General features: G+C 44.9%; 1 protein-coding gene across 1 annotated transcript; it reads right to left on the bottom strand.

Moving 5' to 3' along the window:
• Positions 1-7,573: 7,573 nt before the first annotated feature.
• On the bottom strand, positions 7,574-25,068 carry LOC139396849 (lysosomal proton-coupled steroid conjugate and bile acid symporter SLC46A3-like). Its single transcript, XM_071143766.1, has 5 exons — positions 24,886-25,068; positions 15,987-16,863; positions 10,717-10,800; positions 9,220-9,376; positions 7,574-7,673 (listed from the first exon to the last, which is right to left on the bottom strand). Exons 1-5 carry the CDS (start codon positions 25,066-25,068, stop codon positions 7,574-7,576), a joined length of 1,401 nt encoding a protein of 466 aa, XP_070999867.1.
• Between the last annotated feature and the right edge of the window lie 212 nt (positions 25,069-25,280).

Raw genomic sequence — 25,280 nt, 5'->3', positions numbered from 1 at the left:
TCTGTTTAGCAGTCTGATGGCCTTGAGATAGAAGCTGTTTTTTCAGTCTCTCGGTCCCAGCATTGATGCACCTGTACTGACCTCGCCTTCTGGATGATAGCGGGGTGAACAGGCAGTGGCTCGGGTGGTTGTTGTCCTTGATTCTCTTTTTGGCCTTCCTGTGACATCGGGTGGTGTAGGTGTCCTGGAGGGCAGGTAGTTTGCCCCCGGTGATGCGTTGTGCAGACCTTACTACCCTCTGGAGAGCCTTACGGTTGTGGGCGGAGCAGTTGCCGTACCAGGCGGTGATACAGCCCGACAGAATGCTCTCGATTGTGCATCTGTAAAAGTTTGTCAGGGTTTTGGGTGACAAGCCAAATTTCTTCTGCCTTCTGAAGTTGAAGAGGCGCTGTTACGCCTTCTTCACCACACTGTCTGTGTGGGTGGACCATTTCAGTTTGTCTGTAATGTGTACGCCAAGGGAACTTTCCACCTTCTCCTTCTATGTGAACATTGTTGTTATGATTTAAACACTGTTGTTAGGATTTAAACCCTGTTGTTAGGATTTAAACACTGCTGTTATGATTTAAACACTGTTGTTATGATTTAAACACTGTTATGATTTAAACACTGCTGTTAGGATTTAAACCCTGTTGTTATGATTTAAACACTGCTGTTATGATTTAAACACTGTTGTTATGATTTAAACACTGTTGTTATGATTTAAACCCTGTTGTTATGATTTAAACACTGTTGTTATGATTTAAACCCTGTTGTTATGATTTAAACACTGCTGTTATGATTTAAACACTGCTGTTATGATTTAAACCCTGTTATGATTTAAACACTGCTGTTAGGATTTAAACACTGTTGTTAGGATTTAAACACTGTTGTTAGGATTTAAACACTGTTGTTATGATTTAAACACTGTTGTTAGGATTTAAACACTGTTGTTATGATTTAAACACTGTTGTTAGGATTTAAACACTGCTGTTAGGATTTAAACACTGTTGTTAGGATTTAAACACTGTTGTTAGGATTTAAACACTGTTGTTATGATTTAAACACTGTTGTTAGGATTTAAACACTGTTGTTATGATTTAAACACTGCTGTTATGATCTAAACACTGTGACATGTTTTTGTTGAACTTCTAAATGCCTTGAAGAGTTTAAAAAGTGTTCCAGAAAAGTGTTTAGTTATCTGTTCAGATCATAAACACTTGGCTTTACAGTGTAGAGAGTAGGGGAGTAGGGGTTAGTAGGGAGGCGGACAAAGGAGGGAAGGGGAGACAAGGAGGAGGGGGGAGATGGGAGATGGGAGAGAGAAGGGGGAGAGAGGCCAGCATCAAAGGACAACAGCCAGAGGAGGAAGAGGCGGATTCGGAGCTTGGGAATTGTGTCTTAACGTCCTAGTAAGACAAAAGCCGGAGTGAGAATGAATGCCGTGGTTGGGTCAGGAACTGGCAGGGAGGGTGGGGTTAACGCAGGACAAGCAGGAAAGGAATGGCAACAAAAGACTCTAGAACCTGGACCAATAGAATGCTATCTGACTGGCTGATTGTCTCCAGGAGCCCAGGAGGGACACAATGGAGACTTCGTTTGTTTTGCTTTCTGTGAATGTAACGCTGTATTTATAAACTGTGGAATTAAAAAAAAAACAATGTTGAATAAAATCCAAATAAGTTTATAACAGAGAGATTGTGGCCCAGGATATGACACAGTGGGTGGAGACAGAGGAATAACGTTTATCCAATACTCAAACCTTATTTTTGCCTGGCTACCCAAACACCTTGTTCCGGCCAAAAGCTACAGAATGAGTCTGGAACTGAGTACCTAACCGATGATTACAAGAATGTAAATGGGGTGGCAGGTAGACTAGCGGTTAAGAGCATTTGACCAGTAACCAAAAGGTTGCTGGTTTGAATATCAGAGCCGACTAGGTGAACAATATTGAGCAAGGCACTTAATCCTGATTGCTAATGTAAAATAATTCAGCTTGGTTCGTCAGGTAAACCCTATCCACTGCCAAGGCAGCAGCTACTCTTCCTGGGGTTTATTATGGATCCCCATTAGTTCCTGCCAAGGCAGCAGCTACTCTTCCTGGGGTTTATTATGGATCCCCATTAGTTCCTGCCAAGGCAGCAGCTACTCTTCCTGGGGTTTATTATGGATCCCCATTAGTTCCTGCCAAGGCAGCAGCTACTCTTCCTGGGGTTTATTATGGATCCCCATTAGTTCCTGCCAAGGCAGCAGCTACTCTTCCTGGGGTTTATTATGGATCCCCATTAGTTCCTGTCAAGGCAGCAGCTACTCTTCCTTGGGTTTATTATGGATCAAGGCAGCAGCTACTCTTCCTTGGGTTTATTATGGATCCCCATTAGTTCCTGCCAAGGCAGCAGCTACTCTTCCTGGGGTTTATTATGGATCCCCATTAGTTCCTGCCAAGGCAGCAGCTACTCTTCCTGGGGTTTATTATGGATCCCCATTAGTTCCTGCCAAGGCAGCAGTTACTCTTCCTGGGGTTTATTATGGATCCTCATTAGTTCCTGCCAAGGCAGCAGCTACTCTTCCCGGGGTTTATTATGGATCCCCATTAGTTCCTGCCAAGGCAGCAGCTACTCTTCTTGGGGTTTATTATGGATCCCCATTAGTTCCTGTCAAGGCAGCAGCTACTCTTCCTGGGGTTTATTATGGATCCCCATTAGTTCCTTCCAAGGCAGAAGCTACTCTTCCTGGGGTTTATTATGGATCCCCATTAATAATTTGTAAATTGTGTAACTGCTGTGCTTGTTGAATGTCCTTTCCTATAAGCTATAGGCTGTTGTCAATTTGTTTACAGTAAAACAGCATTGTATCCGGTCAAACACAATTTCTTCCAAAAGTTTACAAAGGGTCAGCCTTTTGAGCCAGTAAAGGGGGGCTTTACATACCTTCCCTTACTATTCTTAGGTTGGGGAATGACTTCAGCTTCCCTCCAGGCCTGAGGGCAACACGCTCTCTAGTAGGCTTAAATTGAAGATGTGGCAATATCGTCCGCTATTATCCTCAGTCATTTTCCATCCAGGTTGTCAGACCTCAGTGGCTTGCCATTGTTGATAGACATAATTTTTTCACCTCTTCCTCTCACTTCACAGAATTCAAAATTACAATGCTCGTCTTTCATCATTTTAATCAGTTGTACTTGGATGTGTAGTGTCAGCGTTTGTTGCTGGCATGTCATGCCTCAATTTGCGAATCTTGAATTTTTTTAAAGTAGTTGCCGATATCAGTGGGTTTTGTGATGAATGAGCCATCTGATTCAATGAGCCATCTGATTCAATGAGCCATCTGATTCAATGAGCCATCTGATTCAATGAGCCATCTGATTCAATGAGCCATCAATGAGCCATCTGATTCAATGAGCCATCTGATTCAATGAGCCATCTGATTCAATGAGCCTCAATGAGCCATCTGATTCAATGAGCCATCTGATTCAATGAGCCATCTGATTCAATGAGCCATCTGATTCAATGAGCCATCTGATTCAATGAGCCATCTGATTCAATGAGCCATCTGATTCAATGAGCCATCTGATTCAATGAGCCATCTGATTCAATGAGCCATCTGATTCAATGAGCCATCTGATTCAATGAGCCATCTGATTCAATGAGCCATCTGATTTAATTTATGGTGCTCCAAAGCTTTTTTCTGTCATTTGTCTTTGTTTCATAATATCTTATTCCTTTCATTCAGTTTAGTCACATGATTTCTCCATTTGCAACACATTTGCCAAATCGGTTGTGTAGCCAGACTCATTTGCCATACATTTTTCCTCATCCCTCTCAACCATACAATTTCCTGTAGGGGTGGGAGGGCAGAGAGACCAGAGGTGGCAGAACAGAGTGCTTGGGTTGGGGTGTAGGGTTAGAACAGAGCCTGAAGGTAGGGAGGGGCAGTTCCTCTTGCTGCTCTGTAGGTAAGCACCATGGTCTAGTAGTGGATGGGTTGGGGTGTAGGGTTTGATCAGAGCCTGAAGGTAGGGAGGGGCAGTTCCTCTTGCTGCTCTGTAGGTAAGCACCATGGTCTAGTAGTGGATGGGTTGGGGTGTAGGGTTTGATCAGAGCCTGAAGGTAGGGAGGGGCAGTTCCTCTTGCTGCTCCTTAGGTAAGCACCATGGTCTGGTAGTGCTTGGGTTGGGGTGTAGGGTTGGAGCAGAGCCTGAAGGTAGGGAGGGGCAGTTCCTCTTGATGCTCCGTAGGTAAGCACCATGGTCTAGTAGTGGATGTGAACTTTGACTGGAAGCCAGTGGAGTGTGAAGAGGAGCAGGGTGACATGGGAGGAGCAGGGTGACATGGGAGGAGCAGGGTGACATGGGAGAACTTGGGGAGGTTGAACACCAGGCCGGCTGCATCGTTCTGGATCAGTTGCAGGCGTTTGATGGCACAAGACCCAGCCAACAGCGAGTTGCAGTAGTCCAGACGGGAGATGAAAAGTGGATTAGGACCTCCCTGTGTGAGGTAGAGTCTCTCTACGGATGTTGTAGAGCATGAACCTGTAGGAGCGAGTCACTGCTTTGATGTTTACAGAGAACGACAGGGTGTTGTCCAGGGTTACACCAAGGTTCTTTGCTCTCTGGTAAGGCGACACCGTGGAGTTGTCAACCGTGATGGAGAGGTCTTGGAGCAGGCAGGCCTTCCCTGGGAAGAGGAGCAGATTCATCTTGTCCAGGTTGAGCTTGAGGTGGTGAGCTGACATCCAAGTTGAGATATCTGTCAGGCACGCAGAGATGTGTGTCGCCACCTGGGTGTCAGAAGGGGGGAAGGAGAAAAGTAGTGGAGTATAATCCTCATAGCAGTGATAGGAGAGACCATGACAAGATATGACGGAGCTGAGTGACTTGGTCTATAGAGAGAAGAAGAGAGGGACTAGAACCGAGCCCTGGGGGACACCAGTAGTGAGAGTACGTGGTGCAGACACAGATCCTCTCCACATCACCTGGTAGGAGCGGCCTGCCAGGTAGGATGCAATCCAAGAGTGGGCAGAGCCCGAGACGCCCAGCCCTGTGAGGGTGGAGAGGAGGATCTGATAGAGCCTGAGACGCCCAGCCCTGAGAGGGTGGAGAGGAGGATCTGATAGAGTCTGAGTCTCCCAGCCCTGAGAGGGGAGAGGAGGATCTGATGGTTCACTGTATCGGAGGCAGCAGATAGATCTAGGAGGATGAGAACAGAGGAGACAGTCAGCTTTGGCAGTGTGGAGAGCCTCTATGACACAGAGAAGAGCAGTCTCGGTTGAGTGACCAGTCTTGAAGCCTCAGTTGAGTGAACCGTCTTGAAGCCTGATTGGTTAGGGTCCAGAAGATCATTCTGACAGAGTTGATCAGAAACAGCACAAGCGTTTTGGAAAGAAAAGACGTCAGATGTGTCAAGTGTTGGTTTCTTGAAGAGGGGATTTGGCCAATTTGAAGTCAGAGGGGATGCAGCCAGTGGTCAGGGATGAGTTGATGAGGGAAGTGCCATCGATAAAAGACTGTCCTTTTAAATTATAATACGTGATCTAAAAATATTTTATTATTTTTATCCCTTGAAGTATAATTTTTTTGGGATTACCAACGTTACGGTCCCCACCACAACAACAAAAATACATGTAATTTGGTCCTTGAAACATTCTTTTTGAAATACTGTTGAATTTCATTCATTGATATGGAGGACTGCTCCTACAGGGGAATGCCAAAATGGCCGGTGGCTTCAAAGCCTCTCAATGACCAAGGTATAACATTAGCTTTCTAGGGGTTTTATACAACATTCGTTACATCCTAATCCAACAGTGACACCTGGTGGCCACTGTAGGTATTACACTCAGGTTTTGCTTTTCTAGAAACCAATGACCGCAAAGAATGCAATCCAGCCACTTCAATGTTTAGTTGTCAGAAAACATATGGAAAAGTGTTTCATAAATTCCGTCACACATTTTATACCAATACATTTTTTGAATTTTATTTTACACAATTACAAACATTTGTGGCAGTCATAAATTATTGTAAAAATAACAGCACACATCCAATGGTTTCGAAATACCACTTTTTAAAACATATTTCCCTAAAGTAGTATTTTCCAGTACTGTCCTTCACATCCATTTGCTGGTTTTTACAGGATCAGTTCTGAGTTATTGATCGTTGTTGTTAATCAATCATTAAGTGGAGGTAACCTACTGCAACAGTGTAGTTGAAATATCAACCAACAAAGTTTTTTATCCTGATCCTAGATCTGTTTGTAGATCTGTTTCTGACGTCATGACAACGACAGCAAGAGCCCAAACTGGTCTAGGGTCAGCCCAAAAAGAGCAACACTTCGTAAAAAAAATAAAAAAATAAGTAATTCCAACCAGTTGCCATTGAAATGACATCTTTTCAACCAGTTTTGATCACCGGGGAAACTAACAAGTCGTGACATAGTTCATACAGAAAGTGCATTTCCTTGAGCGTCTATACAAGTCTATCATGTTGGTGGTGTAAGGCATCATTGAGAAAGAGCTAAATGAGTTGTAGAAGTTTGACAGTTTGAGCCTTGTCATGTAACGACAACACAAACAGATCAGTAATAACAACAGGTAAGTAGAACATGGTGTGATATACAGTCAGAACCTACCTGTGAATTAGGTAGATTACTGCTATTACGGACACTCTGTTTGATATCTAGCCAATATCTAGTCATTTAGCTACTTATTAAAACATTTTGGAAAATCAATTTGCTTATTTCCCATTTTTTTTTGTTGCAACAAAGTGAATAATTGAATCATGTACAACGTCATAACAGCGACTAATTATTCCACCGTGATCAGAAGAATTGGGCTGTGTGTTTAAAACGCGGCTTTTACTTTACAGAGAAATTGACGCTGAGAAAAGAGGCTACCGGAAATCAAACCAAAAGCAACACCTGTGATTCCGACGCACCTGTGATTCCGACGCACCTGTGATTCCGACGCACCTGTGATTCCGACGCACCTGTGATTCCGACGCACCTGTGATTCCGACACCCAACAAACAAAAGTTCACTTAGCAGACTCTCTTATTCAGAGCACCTCAAGGGCACATTCGACAGATTTTTCCACCTTGCCGGCTCGATGATTTGAACCAAGGACCTTTTGGTTACTGGCCCAACCGCTACCTGCCACCCTGTATATAAAAAGATGCATTGGAATGACTGCATTGATCATAGACATAGGTTATTATTATGGATGGCAGAAATATAACGTGTGTATGAATAAAATGTGACCAGATTGAAGGAAACAGTTCTGAGCTCTGATATTATGTTACTGAAGCCCTCTAGAAACATCCGTCCACTATTTACCCTGAAATTAAAATCTGACTTTATATCAGAAACAATTCAAACTGAGGTAATCGATCTCTTAGAGTCCTAGACTGCTGATTGGTTTAAGAGTCCAGCTCTGTTTGTCCAACCACATGCCACCATGGGCAAATTTTCCAAAACACAGATTAAGTATAGATCTACAGTAGGTGCCAGAACAGACCCCACGGAGTGAGAGAGAAAAAAAGAGAAGAGGAAGAGAACAAATCAAAGAGCACCAGGCCAAGGTTTCTAGTCTTGCCTCACCAGCCTCAGGTGAGGAGAGGGTCATCGTCTCCGGCCAGGCCTTCCTCTTCTGGGATGAGGACCTCTGCCTCCTTACTTTCATCCACCCCCAGCAGCACCACAATCCTGTAGGTCACAGAAAGAGCAAGAGAAGGAGCCAGAGAGAGGGAAAGAGACGGGGAGAGAGTGAGACGGTGAGATTGACAGAGAGCGAGAGAGAGAGGGAGAGACAGGGAGAGAGACAGAGAGTCCAAAGAACCTGCCTCCAGTCTCTCATTACATCCTTTGACCTGCACAGAGTCTGACATTATAGAAGAGGACAGGTGAACGGCAGATTCCCTGTGGAATACAGTTTGTAGTTTTCACCTTTCCGGGGCTTTTAATTCAGTGCAGATGAAAGAAAGGAGACAAGGAGGGGAAGCCTCTTAAAAGTTATAGAGATGCACACAAGGTGAGTCAGTAGTGGTTCCAGACAGCCACAGAGCCTGTTGGTTTGTTTACGCGGCAGGATGGGAGAGCCAGCAGGATGGGAGAGCCAGCGTGGCAGGATGGGAGAGCCAGCAGGATGGGAGAGCCAGGGTGGCAGGATGGGAGAGCCAGCAGGATGGGAGAGCCAGTGTGGCAGGATGGGAGAGCCAGCATGATGGGAGAGCCAGCGTGGCAGGATGGGAGAGCCAGCAGGATGGGAGAGCCAGTGTGGCAGGATGGGAGAGCCAGCGTGGCAGGATGGGAGAGCCAGCGAGGCAGGATGGGAGAGCCAGCGTGGCAGGATGGGAGAGCCAGCGTGGCAGGATGGGAGAGCCAGCGTGGCAGGATGGGAGAGCCAGCAGGATGGGAGAGCCAGCATGATGGGAGAGCCAGCGAGGCAGGATGGGAGAGCCAACAGGTTGGGAGAGCCAGCAGGATGGGAGAGCCAGCAGGATGGGAGAGCCAGCGCGGCAGGATGGGAGAGCCAGCGCGGCAGGATGGGAGAGCCAGCGAGGCAGGATGGGAGAGCCAGCGAGGCAGGATGGGAGAGCCAACAGGATGGGAGAGCCAACAGGTTGGGAGAGCCAGCAGGATGGGAGAGCCAACAGGTTGGGAGAGCCAGCGCGGCAGGATGGGAGAGCCAGCAGGATGGGAGAGCCAGCAGGATGGGAGAGCCAGCGCGGCAGGATGGGAGAGCCAGCAGGATGGGAGAGCCAGCGCGGCAGGATGGGAGAGCCGGCAGGATGGGAGAGCCAGCGTGGCAGGATGGGAGAGCCAGCAGGATGGGAGAGTCAGCGTGGCAGCTCATGAGAGCGAGGTTAAGGTTATGAAAAGGGTTAGGCTTAGCTATAATGCTACAGTTGTCAACTGTTGTCCCTGACTCGACCACTAGATGGCGTTGTAGGCCTACTCCATCTCGCCAGTAGTATATTATTATTATTATTATTATTATTATTATGTAGTAGTAGTAGTATTATATTAGTAGTAGTAGTAGTAGTAGTAGTAGTCGTCGTATATTAGTAGTAGTAGTAGTATATTAGTAGAAATAGTAGTACATTAGTAGTAGTAGTAGTAGTATATTAGTAGTAGTAGTAGTACATTAGTAGTAGTAGTAGTATATTAGTAGTAGTAGTAGTAGTAGTAGATTTGTCGTAGTAGGAAGTATATTAGTAGATGTATATTATTAGTAGCATATAATACTCACACTAGCAGGACCAAGGGGATGACACAGAGTCCAGCAGACAACAGGAAGCAGAATCCAGGGTACCAGGTTACCGTGGCAGCGTAGAGACTACTGAACACAGCTATCGCCACACTGTTGTTCACACTGTCCAGGCAAGCCAAGCACGCAAACAACGCTCCTACACACACACACACACACACACACACACACGAGAGAGAGAGAGAGAGAGAATACACTGTCAGGTAAATTGGTTCAAAGTCATAGGTTAAGCATCACTGCCCCCGCGGAAGTGCTGAAAAAGTACGTTCCTACATGTCGACACTTCAGCCTAAGGTTGAGACAGTCTCCATGACAACACTTCAGCCTAAGGTTGAGACAGAAAGAGTCTCCATGACAACACTTCAACCTAACGTTGAGACAGTCTCCATGACAACACTTCAGCCTAAGGTTGAGACAGAAAGAGCAGGGTACAACTCCTGTTATCTAGGTCCGGGACAGAAGAGTTGCTTTACATTCCACATCGTTTCGTCAAGTGTCCGTGTAGGAGAGGACGGCTTAAAAGAAGAGCACTTCAGACATGGCTCTCTGGTCAGACAAGGGTCCTACTCTGTGGTCTAGAACGTTCTCTGTTTAAACTAACCATGGCTCAGGAATGCACAAACACAGGCGCAGACACATGACAACATAACATATAAACGTGGATTTAGTACGGTAGATATGTGGTAGTGGTGGAGTGGGAGCCCGAGGGCACACAGTGTGTTGTAAAATCTGTAATGTATAGTAACTTTTTGAAATTATATAACTGACTTAATTTTGCCGGACCCCAGTTTAATTTAAATGTTGGAACTAATGGGGATCCATAATAAACCCCAGGAAGAGTAGCTGCTGCCTTGGCAGGAACTAATGGGGATCCATAATAAACCCCAGTAAGAGTAGCTGCTGCCTTGGCAGGAACTAATGGGGATCCATAATAAACCCCAGGAAGAGTAGCTGCTGCCTTGGCAGGAACTAATGGGGATCCATAATAAACCCCAGGAAGAGTAGCTGCTGCCTTGGCAGGAACTAATGGGGATCCATAATAAACCACAGGAAGAGTAGCTGCTGCCTTGGCAGGAACTAATGGGGATCCATAATAAACCCCAGGAAGAGTAGCTGCTGCCTTGGCAGGAACTAATGGGGATCCATAATAAACCCCAGGAAGAGTAGCTGCTGCCTTGGCAGGAACTAATGGGGATCCATAATAAACCACAGGAAGAGTAGCTGCTGCCTTGGCAGGAACTAATGGGGATCCATAATAAACCCCAGGAAGAGTAGCTGCTGCCTTGGCAGGAACTAATGGGGATCCATAATAAACCCCAGGAAGAGTAGCTGCTGCCTTGGCAGGAACTAATGGGGATTCATAATAAACACAAAGGCATAGAAATAAGTCTGTGTGTTTCATTCTCAATGATTTTATTAACGGATTGCGGTCGGGTTTTAAAGCATTAGTTTAGTCAAAGAAAGTGAACTAAAACTCACCCTGCTCGGTCTTTGACACGATCTTCGACATCATGGATCTCAGCACGGGGAATGGCATGATGGCCAGAAGCATTGGAAGCCTGACTGAGAAGAACAAACATGACAGATTTCCTTGTAGATTTCATTCTGGAATTGTTGCTTGTTAGTTTTTAACTTTTTATAGCATTGTTATCCCATGTATGATTGTTTTGTTGTTGCTCAAACATATTGTTCATTTTTGTAATATTTCCTATACATTTCTTTGGCAACAGTCCCTTTGGGAAAGGAGCTAGATAGAGGCCTGATTGGCTGAAATGTTGGCTAAACCTTTGTGGTAATTCATGTATTACAAAGATCATTGAAATCTAGTGGCTCGTTGTATTATGATGTAATGTACATCATAGTCAAATAAAACAGCCTCGTTGCCAAGTAAATCGTCCAGTAGAATTCAGGCTCAGTGTGTCAAATCGGAAGGCCTGTTGTCCGGACCTCTGGCGGTCTCTATGGGGGTACCACAGGGTTCAATTCTCGGGCCGACACTTTTCTCTGTATACATCAACGATGTTGCTCTCGCTGCGGGTGATTCCTTGATCCACCTCTACGCAGACGACACCATTCTGTATACATCTGGCCCTTCTTTGGACACTGTGTTAACAAACCTCCAAACGAGCTTCAATGCCAAACACTCCTTCCATGGCCTCCAACTGCTCTGAAACGCTAGTAAAACTAAATGCATGCTCTTCAACCGATTGCTGCCCACACCTGCCCGTCATTCCAGCATCACTACTCTGGACGGTTCTGACTTAGAATGTGTGGACAACTACAAATACCTAGGTGTCTGGTTAGACTGTAAACTCTCCTTCCAGACTCACATTAAACATCGCCAATCCAAAATGAAATCTAGAATCAACTTCCTATTTTGCAACAAAGCATCCTTCACTCACACCGCCAAACATACCCTCGTAAAACTGACTATCCTACCAATTCTTGACTTCGGCGATGTCATTTACAAAATAGGCCCCAACACTCTACTTAGCTAATTGGATGCAGTCTATCACAGTGCCATCCGTTTTGTCACCAAAGCCCCATATTCTACCCACCACTACGACCTGTAAACTCTCGTTGGCTGGCCCTCGCTACATATTCGTCGCCAGACCCACTGGCTCCAGGTCATCTATAAGTCTTTGCTAGGTAAAGCTCTGCCTTATCTCAGCTCACTGGTCACGATAACAACACCCACCCGTAGCACGCGCTCCAGCAGGTATATCTCACTGGTCATCCCCAAAGCCAATTCCTTCTTTGGCCGCCTTTCCTTCCAGTTCTCTGCTGCCTGTGACTGGAATGAATTTCAAAAATCACTGAAGCTGGAGACTCATATCTCCCTCACTACCTTTAAACATCAGCTATCTGAGCAGCTAACTGATGGCTGCAGCTGTACATAGCCCATCTGTAAACAGCGCACCCATTCTACCTCATCCCCATATTGGTTTTATTTACTTTTCTGCTCTTTTGCACACCAGTATCACTACTTACACACCAGTATCACTACTTACACACCAGTATCACTACTTACACACCAGTATCACTACTTACACACCATCTGTTCATCATCATCTGCTCATCTATCACTCCAGTGTTAATCTGCTAAATTGTAATTACTTCGCTACTATGGCCTATTTATTGCCTTACCTCCTCACGCCATTTGCACACATTGTATATAGATTGTTCTATTATGTTATTGACTGTATGTTTTGTTTATGTGTAACTCTGTGTTGTTGTTTGTGTCTCACTGCTTTGCTTTATCTTGGCCAGGTCACAGTTGTAAATGAGAACTTGTTCTCAACTAGCCTTCTTGGTTAAATAAAGGTGAAAAAAAATCATTAAAAAATGTAGTTAATTACTAAATATATGACTGGAGGAATAAAGATACTGGGAGCCCTCCCCTGTCCCATCACCCTGTAGACTATACTGGGAGCCCTCCCCTGTCTCATCACCCTGTAGACTATACTGGGAGCCCTCTCCTGTCTCATCACCCTGTAGACTATACTGGGAGCCCTCCCCTGTAGACTATACTGGGAGCCCTCCCCTGTCTCATCACCCTGTAGACTATACTGGGAGCCCTCCCCTGTCCCATCACCCTGTAGACTATACTGGGAGCCCTCCCCTGTCTCATCACCCTGTAGACTATACTGGGAGCCCTCCCCTGTCCCATCACCCTGTAGACTATACTGGGAGCCCTCCCCTGTCTCATCATCCTGTAGACTATAATGGGAGCCCTCTCCTGTCTCATCACCCTGTAGACTATACTGGGAGCCCCTCCCCTGTCTCATCACCCTGTAGACTATACTGGGAGCCCTCTCCTGTCTCATCACCCTGTAGACTATACTGGGAGCCCTCCCCTGTAGACTATACTGGGAGCCCCTCCCCTGTCTCATCACCCTGTAGACTATACTGGGAGCCCTCCCCTGTCTCATCACCCTGTAGACTATACTGGGAGACCCTCCCCTGTCTCATCACCCTGTAGATTATACTGGGAGCCCTCCCCTGTCTCATCACCCTGTAGACTATACTGGGAGCCCTCCCCTGTCTCATCACCCTGTAGACTATACTGGGAGACCTCCCCTGTCTCATCACCCTGTAGACTATACTGGGAGACCTCCCCTGTCTCATCACCCTGTAGACTATACTGGGAGACCTCCACTGTCTCATCACCCTGTAGACTATACTGGGAGCCCTCCCCTGTCTCATCACCCTGTAGACTATACTGGGAGCGCTCCACTGTCTCATCACCCTGTAGACTATACTGGGAGCCCTCTCCTGTCTCATCACCCTGTAGACTATACTGGGAGCCCTCCCCTGTAGACTATACTGGGAGCCCTCCCCTGTCTCATCACCCTGTAGACTATACTGGGAGCCCTCCCCTGTCTCATCACCCTGTAGACTATACTGGGAGACCCTCCCCTCTCTCATCACCCTGTAGATTATACTGGGAGCCCTCCCCTGTCTCATCACCCTGTAGACTATACTGGGAGACCCTCCCCTGTCTCATCACCCTGTAGACTATACTGGGAGCCCCTCCCCTGTCTCATCACCCTGTAGACTACACTGGGAGACCTCCCCTGTCCCATCACCCTGTAGACTATACTGGGAGCCCTCCCCTGTCCCATCATCACCCTGTAGACTATACTGGGAGCCCTCCCCTGTCCCATCACCCTGTAGACTATACTGGGAGCCCTCCCCTGTCCCATCATCACCCTGTAGACTATACTGGGAGACCTCCCCTGTCTCATCACCCTGTAGACTATACTGGGAGACCTCCACTGTCTCATCACCCTGTAGACTATACTGGGAGCCCTCCCCTGTCTCATCACCCTGTAGACTATACTGGGAGCGCTCCACTGTCTCATCACCCTGTAGACTATACTGGGAGCCCTCCCCTGTCTCATCACCCTGTAGACTATACTGGGAGACCTCCATTGTCCCATCATCACCCTCTAGACTATACTGGGAGCCCTCCCCTGTCTCATCATCACCCTGTAGACTATACTGGGAGAAACCAGCACCCACGTGGGCGCAATAGGTTCTAGAAACCGTCCTGAGAATAGGTACACCTTTCAGGAGGCCTGGGTCAATTCTACCATAACATGCTGAGATAGCAGCCAGGTACCCTTTTAACGTGGACCCTTTTAACGTCCCTGCTTGATAAACTCCAGTAAAAACAAAATGGAGTCCTTTATCTTGGCACCTATATGGCCACCTCAGGGTGGGATTGAGGGAGCCCTGCAGACTGGAGGGATTGAGGGAGCCCTGGAGACTGGAGGGATTGAGGGAGCCCTGCAAACTGGAGGGATTGAGGGAGCCCTGGAGACTGGAGGGATTGAGGGAGCCCTGCAGACTGGAGGGATTGAGGGACCCCTGGAGACTGAAGGGATTGAGTGAGCCCTGCAGACTGGAGGGATTGAGGGAGCCCTGTAGACTGGAGGGATTGAGGGAGCCCTGCAGACTGGAGGGATTGAGGGAGCCCTGCAGACTGGTGGGATTGAGGGAGCCCTGCAGACTGGTGGGATTGAGGGAGCCCTGTAGACTGGAGGGATTGAGGGAGCCCTGGAGACTGGAGGGATTGAGGGAGCCCTGCAAACTGGAGGGATTGAGGGAGCCCTGCAAACTGGAGGGATTGAGGGAGCCCTGCAAACTGAAGGGATGGAGGAAGCCCTGCAGATGGAATGGTAGCAATAACATTCAGAGGTAAACCTCCAGCCATTAGATTGTCCCTGTCAGTGGCTAAGCGGATAGGAACCAAATATCTGGCCTCGCGTGCCAAACCTGCCCTGGCGCCTGGGACAACGGGTCCCTGCACAGCGGGTCAACGGGTCCCTGCCAATGGGAGAAGCCACGCGTCTACCATAGAAGACATCCCCAGTAGACCCAGGAACTGTCAAAAACATACTGGGTGCACCAACCAGAATTGGGTCAAGCAGAGCTGGAACCCAGACACCTTTCAGAGGATAGAATGTTACCATGTGAATACCTTCCTTATTCCTGACCATATGAATACCCTCCTTATTCCTGACCATGTGAATACCCTCCTTATTCCTGACCATGTTACCATGTGAATACCCTCCTTATTCCTGACCATGTGAATACCCTCCTTATTCCTGACCATGTGAATACCCTCCTTATTCCTGACCATGTGAATACCCTCCTTATTCCTGACCATGTGAATACCCTCCTTATTCCTGACCATGTGAATACCCTCCTTATTCCTGACCATGTGAATACCCTCCTTATTCCTGACCATGTTACCATGTGAATACCCTCCTTATTCCTGACCATGTTACCATGTGAATACCCTCCTTATTCCTGACCATGTGAATACCCTCCTTATTCCTGACCATGTGAATACCCTCCTTATTCCTGACCATGTTACCATGTGAATACCCTCCTTATTCCTGACCATGTGAATACCCTCCTTATTCCTGACCATGTGAATACCCTCCTTATTCCTGACCATGTTACCATGTGAATACCCTCCTTATTCCTGACCATGTTACCATGTGAATACCCTCCTTATTCCTGACCATGTGAATACCCTCCTTATTCCTGACCATGTGAATACCCTCCTTATTCCTGACCATGTTACCATGTGAATACCCTCCTTATTCCTGACCATGTGAATACCCTCCTTATTCCTGACCATGTTACCATGTGAATACCCTCCTTATTCCTGACCATGTGAATACCCTCCTTATTCCTGACCATGTTACCATGTGAATATCATCCTTATTCCTTACCCAGGAACATCATGAGCGTGGTCTTGGCGAAGGCCACCAGGGTCATACCCGCCATGACACTCAGTATCCCTATGAGAATGATGACGATGTTGGGCACGCCGCAGCGAGAGAACATCGTCACACCCACAAAGCTGGTCAGGAACATCGTCATGGACAGCGCAGAGCCGTAGCCAATTAGGATCTCGTTCCAGCACAGCGGCTGGTTGAGCTCGTACAGTGTGATCATGGAGTGCCCGCCCATGTTGGCGAAGGAGAAGGAGCCGAAGAGGAGCAGGAGAAGCATCAGAAGGACGTTGCGCCTCCTGCTGGCCCCTGCAAACAGTTGGTAGACCCCGTAGCCCAGCTGATGCATGGCGGTGTGACGCAGGGAGCCATCCAGGGGGGCGTCTAGTGGTCGTTGGAGCGTCTCCTCCAGGATGAAGACAGCGTACAGCAGGTTGAAACACAGGAACAGAGCAGAGGTGAAGAAGGGCCAGTTGAAGCCTGCTGCTCGAAGGAAGTATCCCGTAGAGAGAGAGGCCACTCCAGACAGCAGGCCGTTGACCATGTCTATCCCGGCCATACGCAGGGTCTTCTGCTGTCCGTCCTCACACAGATCAGCGATGTAGGAGAAACAACCACCCAGGAACGTCCCCGAGCCCCCGAACAGGGCGCTGACGAACGACGAGACGATGAGGAGGTAGAGGTTAAGCTCGAAAAAGGAGACTGCCAGGAAGGACAGCGCGTAGAACAGAGAACCAATCAGAGGCAGGATGATGGTGATCTTGCGTCCGCGCTGGTCGCTGTAGGCAACGAGGATGAAGGTGACGGCCAGAGAGGGGATAATGGAGATGAGCTCGGTGTAGAGGGAGAAGAGAGATGCCGCCTTCTGGACCTCCTGGTGTAAACATAAAACAACAAGGTAAACAAACACGTAAACAACAACGACAAGGGAGGTGTCATGGAGAAGAGGGTGGAGTTATTAACGTTACCTCTGCTGAAAACACAATCAGTTAAACACGAGGTGTAATGGATTATGTCTCTGATGGATGGGGGAAAAAACAATCAGTTAAACACGAGGTGTAATGGATAATGTCTCTGATGGATGGGGGAAAACACAATCAGTTAAACACAGAAGGAACTGTAACATATTAAAGGCAGACAGTTCCACACAGAACACTCTTCACAGGCAGACAGCTCCACACACTCTTCACAGGCAGACAGCTCCACACACTCTTCACAGGCAGACAGCTCCACTCTCTTCACAGGCAGACAGCTCCACATAGAACACTCTCTTCACAGGCAGACAGCTCTACACACGCAGACAGCTCCACACACTCTTCATCCACAGAGCTTGACTGCAGCCTGTTAAATGGCCATGATGAAAAAGAGGAAGTACACAAAGTGAAAAGGAGAAATGTGGCTCTGCTCTGCTCTGTTCAAGGCCAGTATGACAGCTCTACATGGAAATAGAATGTTATTTATGTCAATCTAGGTTTCAAGCCGGAGGAAGTTAACCCTTGTCTAAACCCACAACAGGTGTAGGCTACAGGTGGTTCTTGCCTTTCAAAAATCGAGAACAAGCAGGCATCTCCTGAACAAGTAATTAATCAGTCTCCTGTCAACCAGCTACTGTAACTGGTGAGCCGTGACCTCCTAGTTGGTTACAAAATAAAAATGGAAATTTCATCAGCCGTTGATTGTCAAGCGAATAACAGTCGGTCTCACGGTAATTGACCGTTAATGAACTCATGTATCATCTCCTGGCTTCCACACAGCCCAGAGGCCACTGATGCAGTCCTTTGGAAAATCTACATTTTAAAAAGTCTAGTAAATCCATGTCATATAGTCTACACCATCACAATAAATCCATGTAATATAGTCTACACCATCACAATAAATCCATGTAATATAGCCTACACCATCACAGTAAATCCATGTAATATAGTCTACACCATCACATTAAATCCATGTAATATAGTCTACACCATCACATTAAATCCATGTAATATAGTCTACACCATCACAATAAATCCATGTAATATAGTCTACACCATCACAATAAATCCATGTAATATAGTCTACCTACACCATCACAATAAATCCATGTTATATAGTCTTTTTTTTATTTTTTATTTTTATTTTATTTTACCTTTATTTAACCAGGCAAGTCAGTTAAGAACAAATTCTTATTTTCAATGACGGCCTGGGAACAGTGGGTTAACTGCCTGTTCAGGGGCAGAACGACAGATTTGTACCTTGTCAGCTCGGGGGTTTGAACTCGCAACCTTCCGGTTACTAGTCCAACGCTCTAACCACTAGGCTACCCTGCCACCCCATAGTCTACCTACACCATCACAATAAATCCATGTAATATAGTCTACCTACACCATCACAATAAATCCATGTAATGTAGTCTACCTACACCATCACAATAAATCCATTGTTTATTTTAGACAGGTCTAAAGAAACATGATATGAAGAAAATGTAGTCAATTTCAGAAGAACAGAACAGCATACTCTGAGTTGTCCTTATGTTAGGTCCTGTCCTTATGTTAGGGTCCTGTCCTTATGTTAGGGTCCTGTCCTTCTGTTAGGGTCCTGTCCTTCTGTTAGGGTCCTGTCCTTCTGTTAGGGTCCTGTCCTTCTGTTAGGGTCATGTCCTTCTGTTAGGGTCATGTCCTTATGTTAGGGTCCTGTCCTTATGTTAGGGTCCTGTCCTTCTGTTAGGTCCTGATCTGGCTACATCATATGGCTGTGGGCTCCACCAGTTCATTTAGAAGACAAGATTGGCTTAGAATTCCATGGCATTATTTTATATTATTTAATAGTATGAAGAATACAATTGAACATAGATCAATAACATAGAAAGGATATTTTCCCTCAAACGATGAGGTTATTCTGTGTTGAGGGGTTAACAAAGAAACAGGTCCTCCTACCTGCTTCATGTAGATTATTAATGTGACTTTAGTTGTTCTACAAACGTTGGGTTATACGTTTGATTTAATACAATGTAAGGATGCATGATGAGACTAATGACGATTTGACTAAAGTCACCTGAAAAAGGCATGAGCTCTGCTTTGTTTGTTTTGCGCCGGCTGTACACACTTCATCATTCTCTCATTCACAATAACTTGATAATTCCTCGAATTTCACGGCAGCATCCCATTTGTGGCTGTAATGAAATCCCCCCCAAAAAATCAATGCCTTTTGATGCCAGCCTTCTCCCTGAGTGCTGCCTGCGCCGAAGCATCGCTCACTCACACAGCTCTCCATCACGCGATTGTGATGGAGAGCTATTCATTAAAAATCCTACAATGTGATTTTCTGGATTTTTTTTCTCATTTTGTCTGTCATAGTCGAAGTGTACCTATGATGAAAATTACAGGCGTCTCTCATCTTTTTAAGTGGGAGAACGTGCACAATTGGTGGCTGACTAAATACTTTTTTGCCCCACTGTATATGTTGGTTAGGTCTATAACCCCTATGTGAAGTTGTGTTGGTTAGGTCTATAACCCCTATGTGAAGTTGTGTTGGTTAGGTCTATAACCCCTATATGTAGTTGTGTTGGTTAGGTCTATAACCCATATATGTAGTTGTGTTGGTTAGGTCTATAACCCCTATATGTAGTTGTGTTGGTTAGGTCTATAACCCCTATATGTAGTTGTGTTGGTTAGGTCTATAACCCCTATATGTAGTTGTGTTGGTTAGGTCTATAACCCCTATATGTAGTTGTGTTGGTTAGGTAAATAACCCCTATATGTAGTTGTGTTGGTTAGGTAAATAACCCCTATATGTAGTTGTGTTGGTTAGGTAAATAACCCCTATATGTAGTTGTGTTGGTTAGGTAAATAACCCCTATATGTAGTTGTGTTGGTTAGGTAAATAACCCCTATATGTAGTTGTGTTGGTTAGGTCTATAACCACTATATGTAGTTGTGTTGGTTAGGTCTATAACCCCTATATGTAGTTGTGTTGGTTAGGTCTATAACCCCTATATGTAGTTGTGTTGGTTAGGTCTATAACCCCTATGTGTTGGTTAGGTCTATAACCCCTATATGTAGATGTGTTGGTTAGGTCTATAACCCCTATATGTAGTTGTGTTGGTTAGGTCTATAACCCCTATGTGTAGTTGTGTTGGTTAGGTCTATAACCCCTATATGTAGTTGTGTTGGTTAGGTCTATAACCCCTATATGTAGTTGTGTTGGTTAGGTCTATAACCCCTATATGTAGTTGTGTTGGTTAGGTCTATAACCCCTATGTGTTGGTTAGGTCTATAACCCCTATATGTAGTTGTGTTGGTTAGGTCTATAACCCCTATATGTAGTTGTGTTGGTTAGGTCTATAACCCCTATATGTAGTTGTGTTGGTTAGGTCTATAACCCCTATGTGTAGTTGTGTTGGTTAGGTCTATAACCCCTATATGTAGTTGTGTTGGTTAGGTCTATAACCCCTATATGTAGTTGTGTTGGTTAGGTCTATAACCCCTATGTGTTGGTTAGGTCTATAACCCCTATATGTAGTTGTGTTGGTTAGGTCTATAACCCCTATATGTAGTTGTGTTGGTTAGGTCTATAACCCCTATATGTAGTTGTGTTTGTTAGGTCTATAACCCCTATATGTTGGTTAGGTCTATAACCCCTATATGTAGTTGTGTTGGTTAGGTCTATAACCCCTATATGTAGTTGTATTGGTTAGGTCTATAACCCCTATATGTAGTTGTGTTGGTTAGGTCTATAACCCCTATATGTAGTTGTGTTGGTTAGGTCTATAACCCCTATATGTAGTTGTGTTGGTTAGGTCTATAACCCCTATATGTAGTTGTGTTGGTTAGGTCTATAACCCCTATATGTAGTTGTGTTGGTTAGGTCTATAACCCCTATATGTAGTTGTGTTGGTTAGGTCTATAACCCCTATATGTAGTTGTGTTGGTTAGGTCTATAACCCCTACATGTAGTTGTGTTGGTTAGGTCTATAACCCCTATATGTAGTTGTGTTGGTTAGGTCTATAACCCCTACATGTAGTTGTGTTGGTTAGGTCTATAACCCCTATATGTAGTTGTGTTGGTTAGGTCTATAACCCCTATATGTAGTTGTGTTGGTTAGGTCTATAACCCCTATATGTAGTTGTGTTGGTTAGGTCTATAACCCCTATATGTAGTTGTGTTGGTTAGGTCTATAACCCCTATATGTAGTTGTGTTTGTTAGGTCTATAACCCCTATGTGTTGGTTAGGTCTATAACCCCTATATGTAGTTGTGTTGGTTAGGTCTATAACCCCTATATGTAGTTGTATTGGTTAGGTCTATAACCCCTATATGTAGTTGTGTTGGTTAGGTCTATAACCCCTATATGTAGTTGTATTGGTTAGGTCTATAACCCCTATATGTAGTTGTGTTGGTTAGGTCTATAACCCCTATATGTAGTTGTGTTGGTTAGGTCTATAACCCCTATATGTAGTTGTGTTGGTTAGGTCTATAACCCCTATATGTAGTTGTGTTGGTTAGGTCTATAACCCCTATATGTTGGTTAGGTCTATAACCCCTATATGTAGTTGTGTTGGTTAGGTCTATAACCCCTATATGTAGATGTGTTGGTTAGGTCTATAACCCCTATATGTAGTTGTGTTGGTTAGGTCTATAACCCCTATATGTAGTTGTACTGGTTAGGTCTATAACCCCTATGTGTTGGTTAGGTCTATAACCCCTATATGTAGTTGTGTTGGTTAGGTCTATAACCCCTATATGTAGTTGTGTTGGTTAGGTCTATAACCCCTATATGTAGTTGTGTTGGTTAGGTCTATAACCCCTATATGTAGTTGTGTTGGTTAGGTCTATAACCCCTATATGTAGTTGTGTTTGTTAGGTCTATAACCCCTATGTGTTGGTTAGGTCTATAACCCCTATATGTAGTTGTGTTGGTTAGGTCTATAACCCCTATATGTAGTTGTATTGGTTAGGTCTATAACCCCTATATGTAGTTGTGTTGGTTAGGTCTATAACCCCTATATGTAGTTGTATTGGTTAGGTCTATAACCCCTATATGTAGTTGTGTTGGTTAGGTCTATAACCCCTATATGTAGTTGTGTTGGTTAGGTCTATAACCCCTATATGTAGTTGTGTTGGTTAGGTCTATAACCCCTATATGTAGTTGTGTTGGTTAGGTCTATAACCCCTATATGTTGGTTAGGTCTATAACCCCTATATGTAGTTGTGTTGGTTAGGTCTATAACCCCTATATGTAGATGTGTTGGTTAGGTCTATAACCCCTATATGTAGTTGTGTTGGTTAGGTCTATAACCCCTATATGTAGTTGTACTGGTTAGGTCTATAACCCCTATGTGTTGGTTAGGTCTATAACCCCTATATGTAGTTGTGTTGGTTAGGTCTATAACCCCTATATGTAGTTGTGTTGGTTAGGTCTATAACCCCTATATGTAGTTGTGTTGGTTAGGTCTATAACCCCTACATGTAGTTGTGTTGGTTAGGTCTATAACCCCTATATGTAGTTGTGTTGGTTAGGTCTATAACCCCTATATGTAGTTGTATTGGTTAGGTCTATAACCCCTATATGTAGTTGTGTTGGTTAGGTCTATAACCCCTATATGTAGTTGTGTTGGTTAGGTCTATAACCCCTATATGTAGTTGTGTTGGTTAGGTCTATAACCCCTATATGTAGTTGTGTTGGTTAGGTCTATAACCCCTATATGTAGTTGTGTTGGTTAGGTCTATAACCCCTATATGTAGTTGTGTTGGTTAGGTCTATAACCCCTATATGTAGTTGTGTTGGTTAGGTCTATAACCCCTACATGTAGTTGTGTTGGTTAGGTCTATAACCCCTATATGTAGTTGTGTTGGTTAGGTCTATAACCCCTACATGTAGTTGTGTTGGTTAGGTCTATAACCCCTATATGTAGTTGTGTTGGTTAGGTCTATAACCCCTATATGTAGTTGTGTTGGTTAGGTCTATAACCCCTATATGTAGTTGTGTTGGTTAGGTCTATAACCCCTATATGTAGTTGTGTTGGTTAGGTCTATAACCCCTATATGTAGTTGTGTTTGTTAGGTCTATAACCCCTATGTGTTGGTTAGGTCTATAACCCCTATATGTAGTTGTGTTGGTTAGGTCTATAACCCCTATATGTAGTTGTATTGGTTAGGTCTATAACCCCTATATGTAGTTGTGTTGGTTAGGTCTATAACCCCTATATGTAGTTGTATTGGTTAGGTCTATAACCCCTATATGTAGTTGTGTTGGTTAGGTCTATAACCCCTATATGTAGTTGTGTTGGTTAGGTCTATAACCCCTATATGTAGTTGTGTTGGTTAGGTCTATAACCCCTATATGTAGTTGTGTTGGTTAGGTCTATAACCCCTATATGTTGGTTAGGTCTATAACCCCTATATGTAGTTGTGTTGGTTAGGTCTATAACCCCTATATGTAGATGTGTTGGTTAGGTCTATAACCCCTATATGTAGTTGTGTTGGTTAGGTCTATAACCCCTATATGTAGTTGTACTGGTTAGGTCTATAACCCCTATGTGTTGGTTAGGTCTATAACCCCTATATGTAGTTGTGTTGGTTAGGTCTATAACCCCTATATGTAGTTGTGTTGGTTAGGTCTATAACCCCTATATGTAGTTGTGTTGGTTAGGTCTATAACCCCTACATGTAGTTGTGTTGGTTAGGTCTATAACCCCTATATGTAGTTGTGTTGGTTAGGTCTATAACCCCTACATGTAATTGTGTTGGTTAGGTCTATAACCCCTATATGTAGTTGTGTTGGTTAGGTCTATAACCCCTACATGTAGTTGTGTTGGTTAGGTCTATAACCCCTATATGTAGTTGTGTTGGTTAGGTCTATAACCCCTATATGTAGTTGTGTTGGTTAGGTCTATAACCCCTATATGTAGTTGTGTTGGTTAGGTCTATAACCCCTATATGTAGTTGTGTTGGTTAGGTCTATAACCCCTATATGTAGTTGTGTTGGTTAGGTCTATAACCCCTATATGTAGTTGTGTTGGTTAGGTCTATAACCCCTATATGTAGATGTGTTGGTTAGGTCTATAACCCCTATATGTTGGTTAGGTCTATAACCCCTATATGTAGTTGTGTTGGTTAGGTCTATAACCCCTATATGTAGTTGTATTGGTTAGGTCTATAACCCCTATATGTAGTTGTGTTGGTGAGGGTTTATATGTAGATGTATTGGTTAGGTCTATAACCCCTATATGTAGTTGTGTTGGTTAGGTCTATAACCCCTATGTGTTGGTTAGGTCTATAACCCCTATATGTAGTTGTGTTGGTTAGGTCTATAACCCCTATATGTAGTTGTGTTGGTTAGGTCTATAACCCCTATATGTAGTTGTGTTGGTTAGGTCTATAACCCCTATATGTTGGTTAGGTCTATAACCCCTATATGTAGTTGGGTTGGTTAGGTCTATAACCCCTATATGTAGTTGTGTTGGTTAGGTCTATAACCCCTATATGTAGTTGTGTTGGTTAGGTCTATAACCCCTATATGTTGGTTAGGTCTATAACCCCTATATGTAGTTGGGTTGGTTAGGTGTATAACCCCTATATGTAGTTGTGTTGGTGAGGGTTTATAAAGTAACTGACCTCATGGTGGAGACAGGGTAGGTTGTGTTGTCAGAAACAGGGTGGTTGTGTTGTCAGAGACAGGGTAGGTTGTGTCGTCGGAGACAGGGTAGGTTGTGTTGTCAGAGACAGGGTAGGTTGTGTTGTCAGAGACAGGGTAGGTTGTGTTGTCAGAGACAGGGTAGGTTGTGTTGTCAGAGACAGGGTAGGTTGTGTTGTCAGAGACAGGGTAGGTTGTGTTGTCAGAGACAGGGTAGGTTGTGTTGTCAGAGACAGGGAAGGATGTGTTGTCAGAGACAGGGTAGGTTTCTACAGTAACTAACCTCATTGTGGCTGCTGGTGTTGGAGGGATCGCAGCGTGATGTGTTGTCAGAGACAGGGTAGGTGTTGTTGGTTATATCCTGCCATAGCCTCCTGTAGACATACTGCGGTACCAGAGGATAGACCAGGAAATTGGCGAAAGCATAGAAGGCTACCAGTGGCTCTATCAGCAATAACCCCTTCATTCTTACCAGGGGAGATTGGACACAAAGACAGATCCCTGTAAGACAAGGTAGAAGAGTTCAGTGGACATACAGATCCTTGAGACGGGAGAGGACCAACAGACAGATTCCTGGAAGACAAGGTAGGAGAGTTCAGTGGACACACAGATCCTTGAGAGGACAAACAGACAGATCCCTCAATGATCTGATCTGTCTAGCTGTCCACTGAACTCTCC

Source organism: Oncorhynchus clarkii, unplaced genomic scaffold, assembly GCF_045791955.1.
Source record: "Oncorhynchus clarkii lewisi isolate Uvic-CL-2024 unplaced genomic scaffold, UVic_Ocla_1.0 unplaced_contig_6699_pilon_pilon, whole genome shotgun sequence".
In the NCBI taxonomy this organism is placed as follows: domain Eukaryota; kingdom Metazoa; phylum Chordata; class Actinopteri; order Salmoniformes; family Salmonidae; genus Oncorhynchus; species Oncorhynchus clarkii.
Note: the sequence above shows the minus strand (reverse complement) of the source record. Positions and strands in the feature narration are given on the sequence as shown.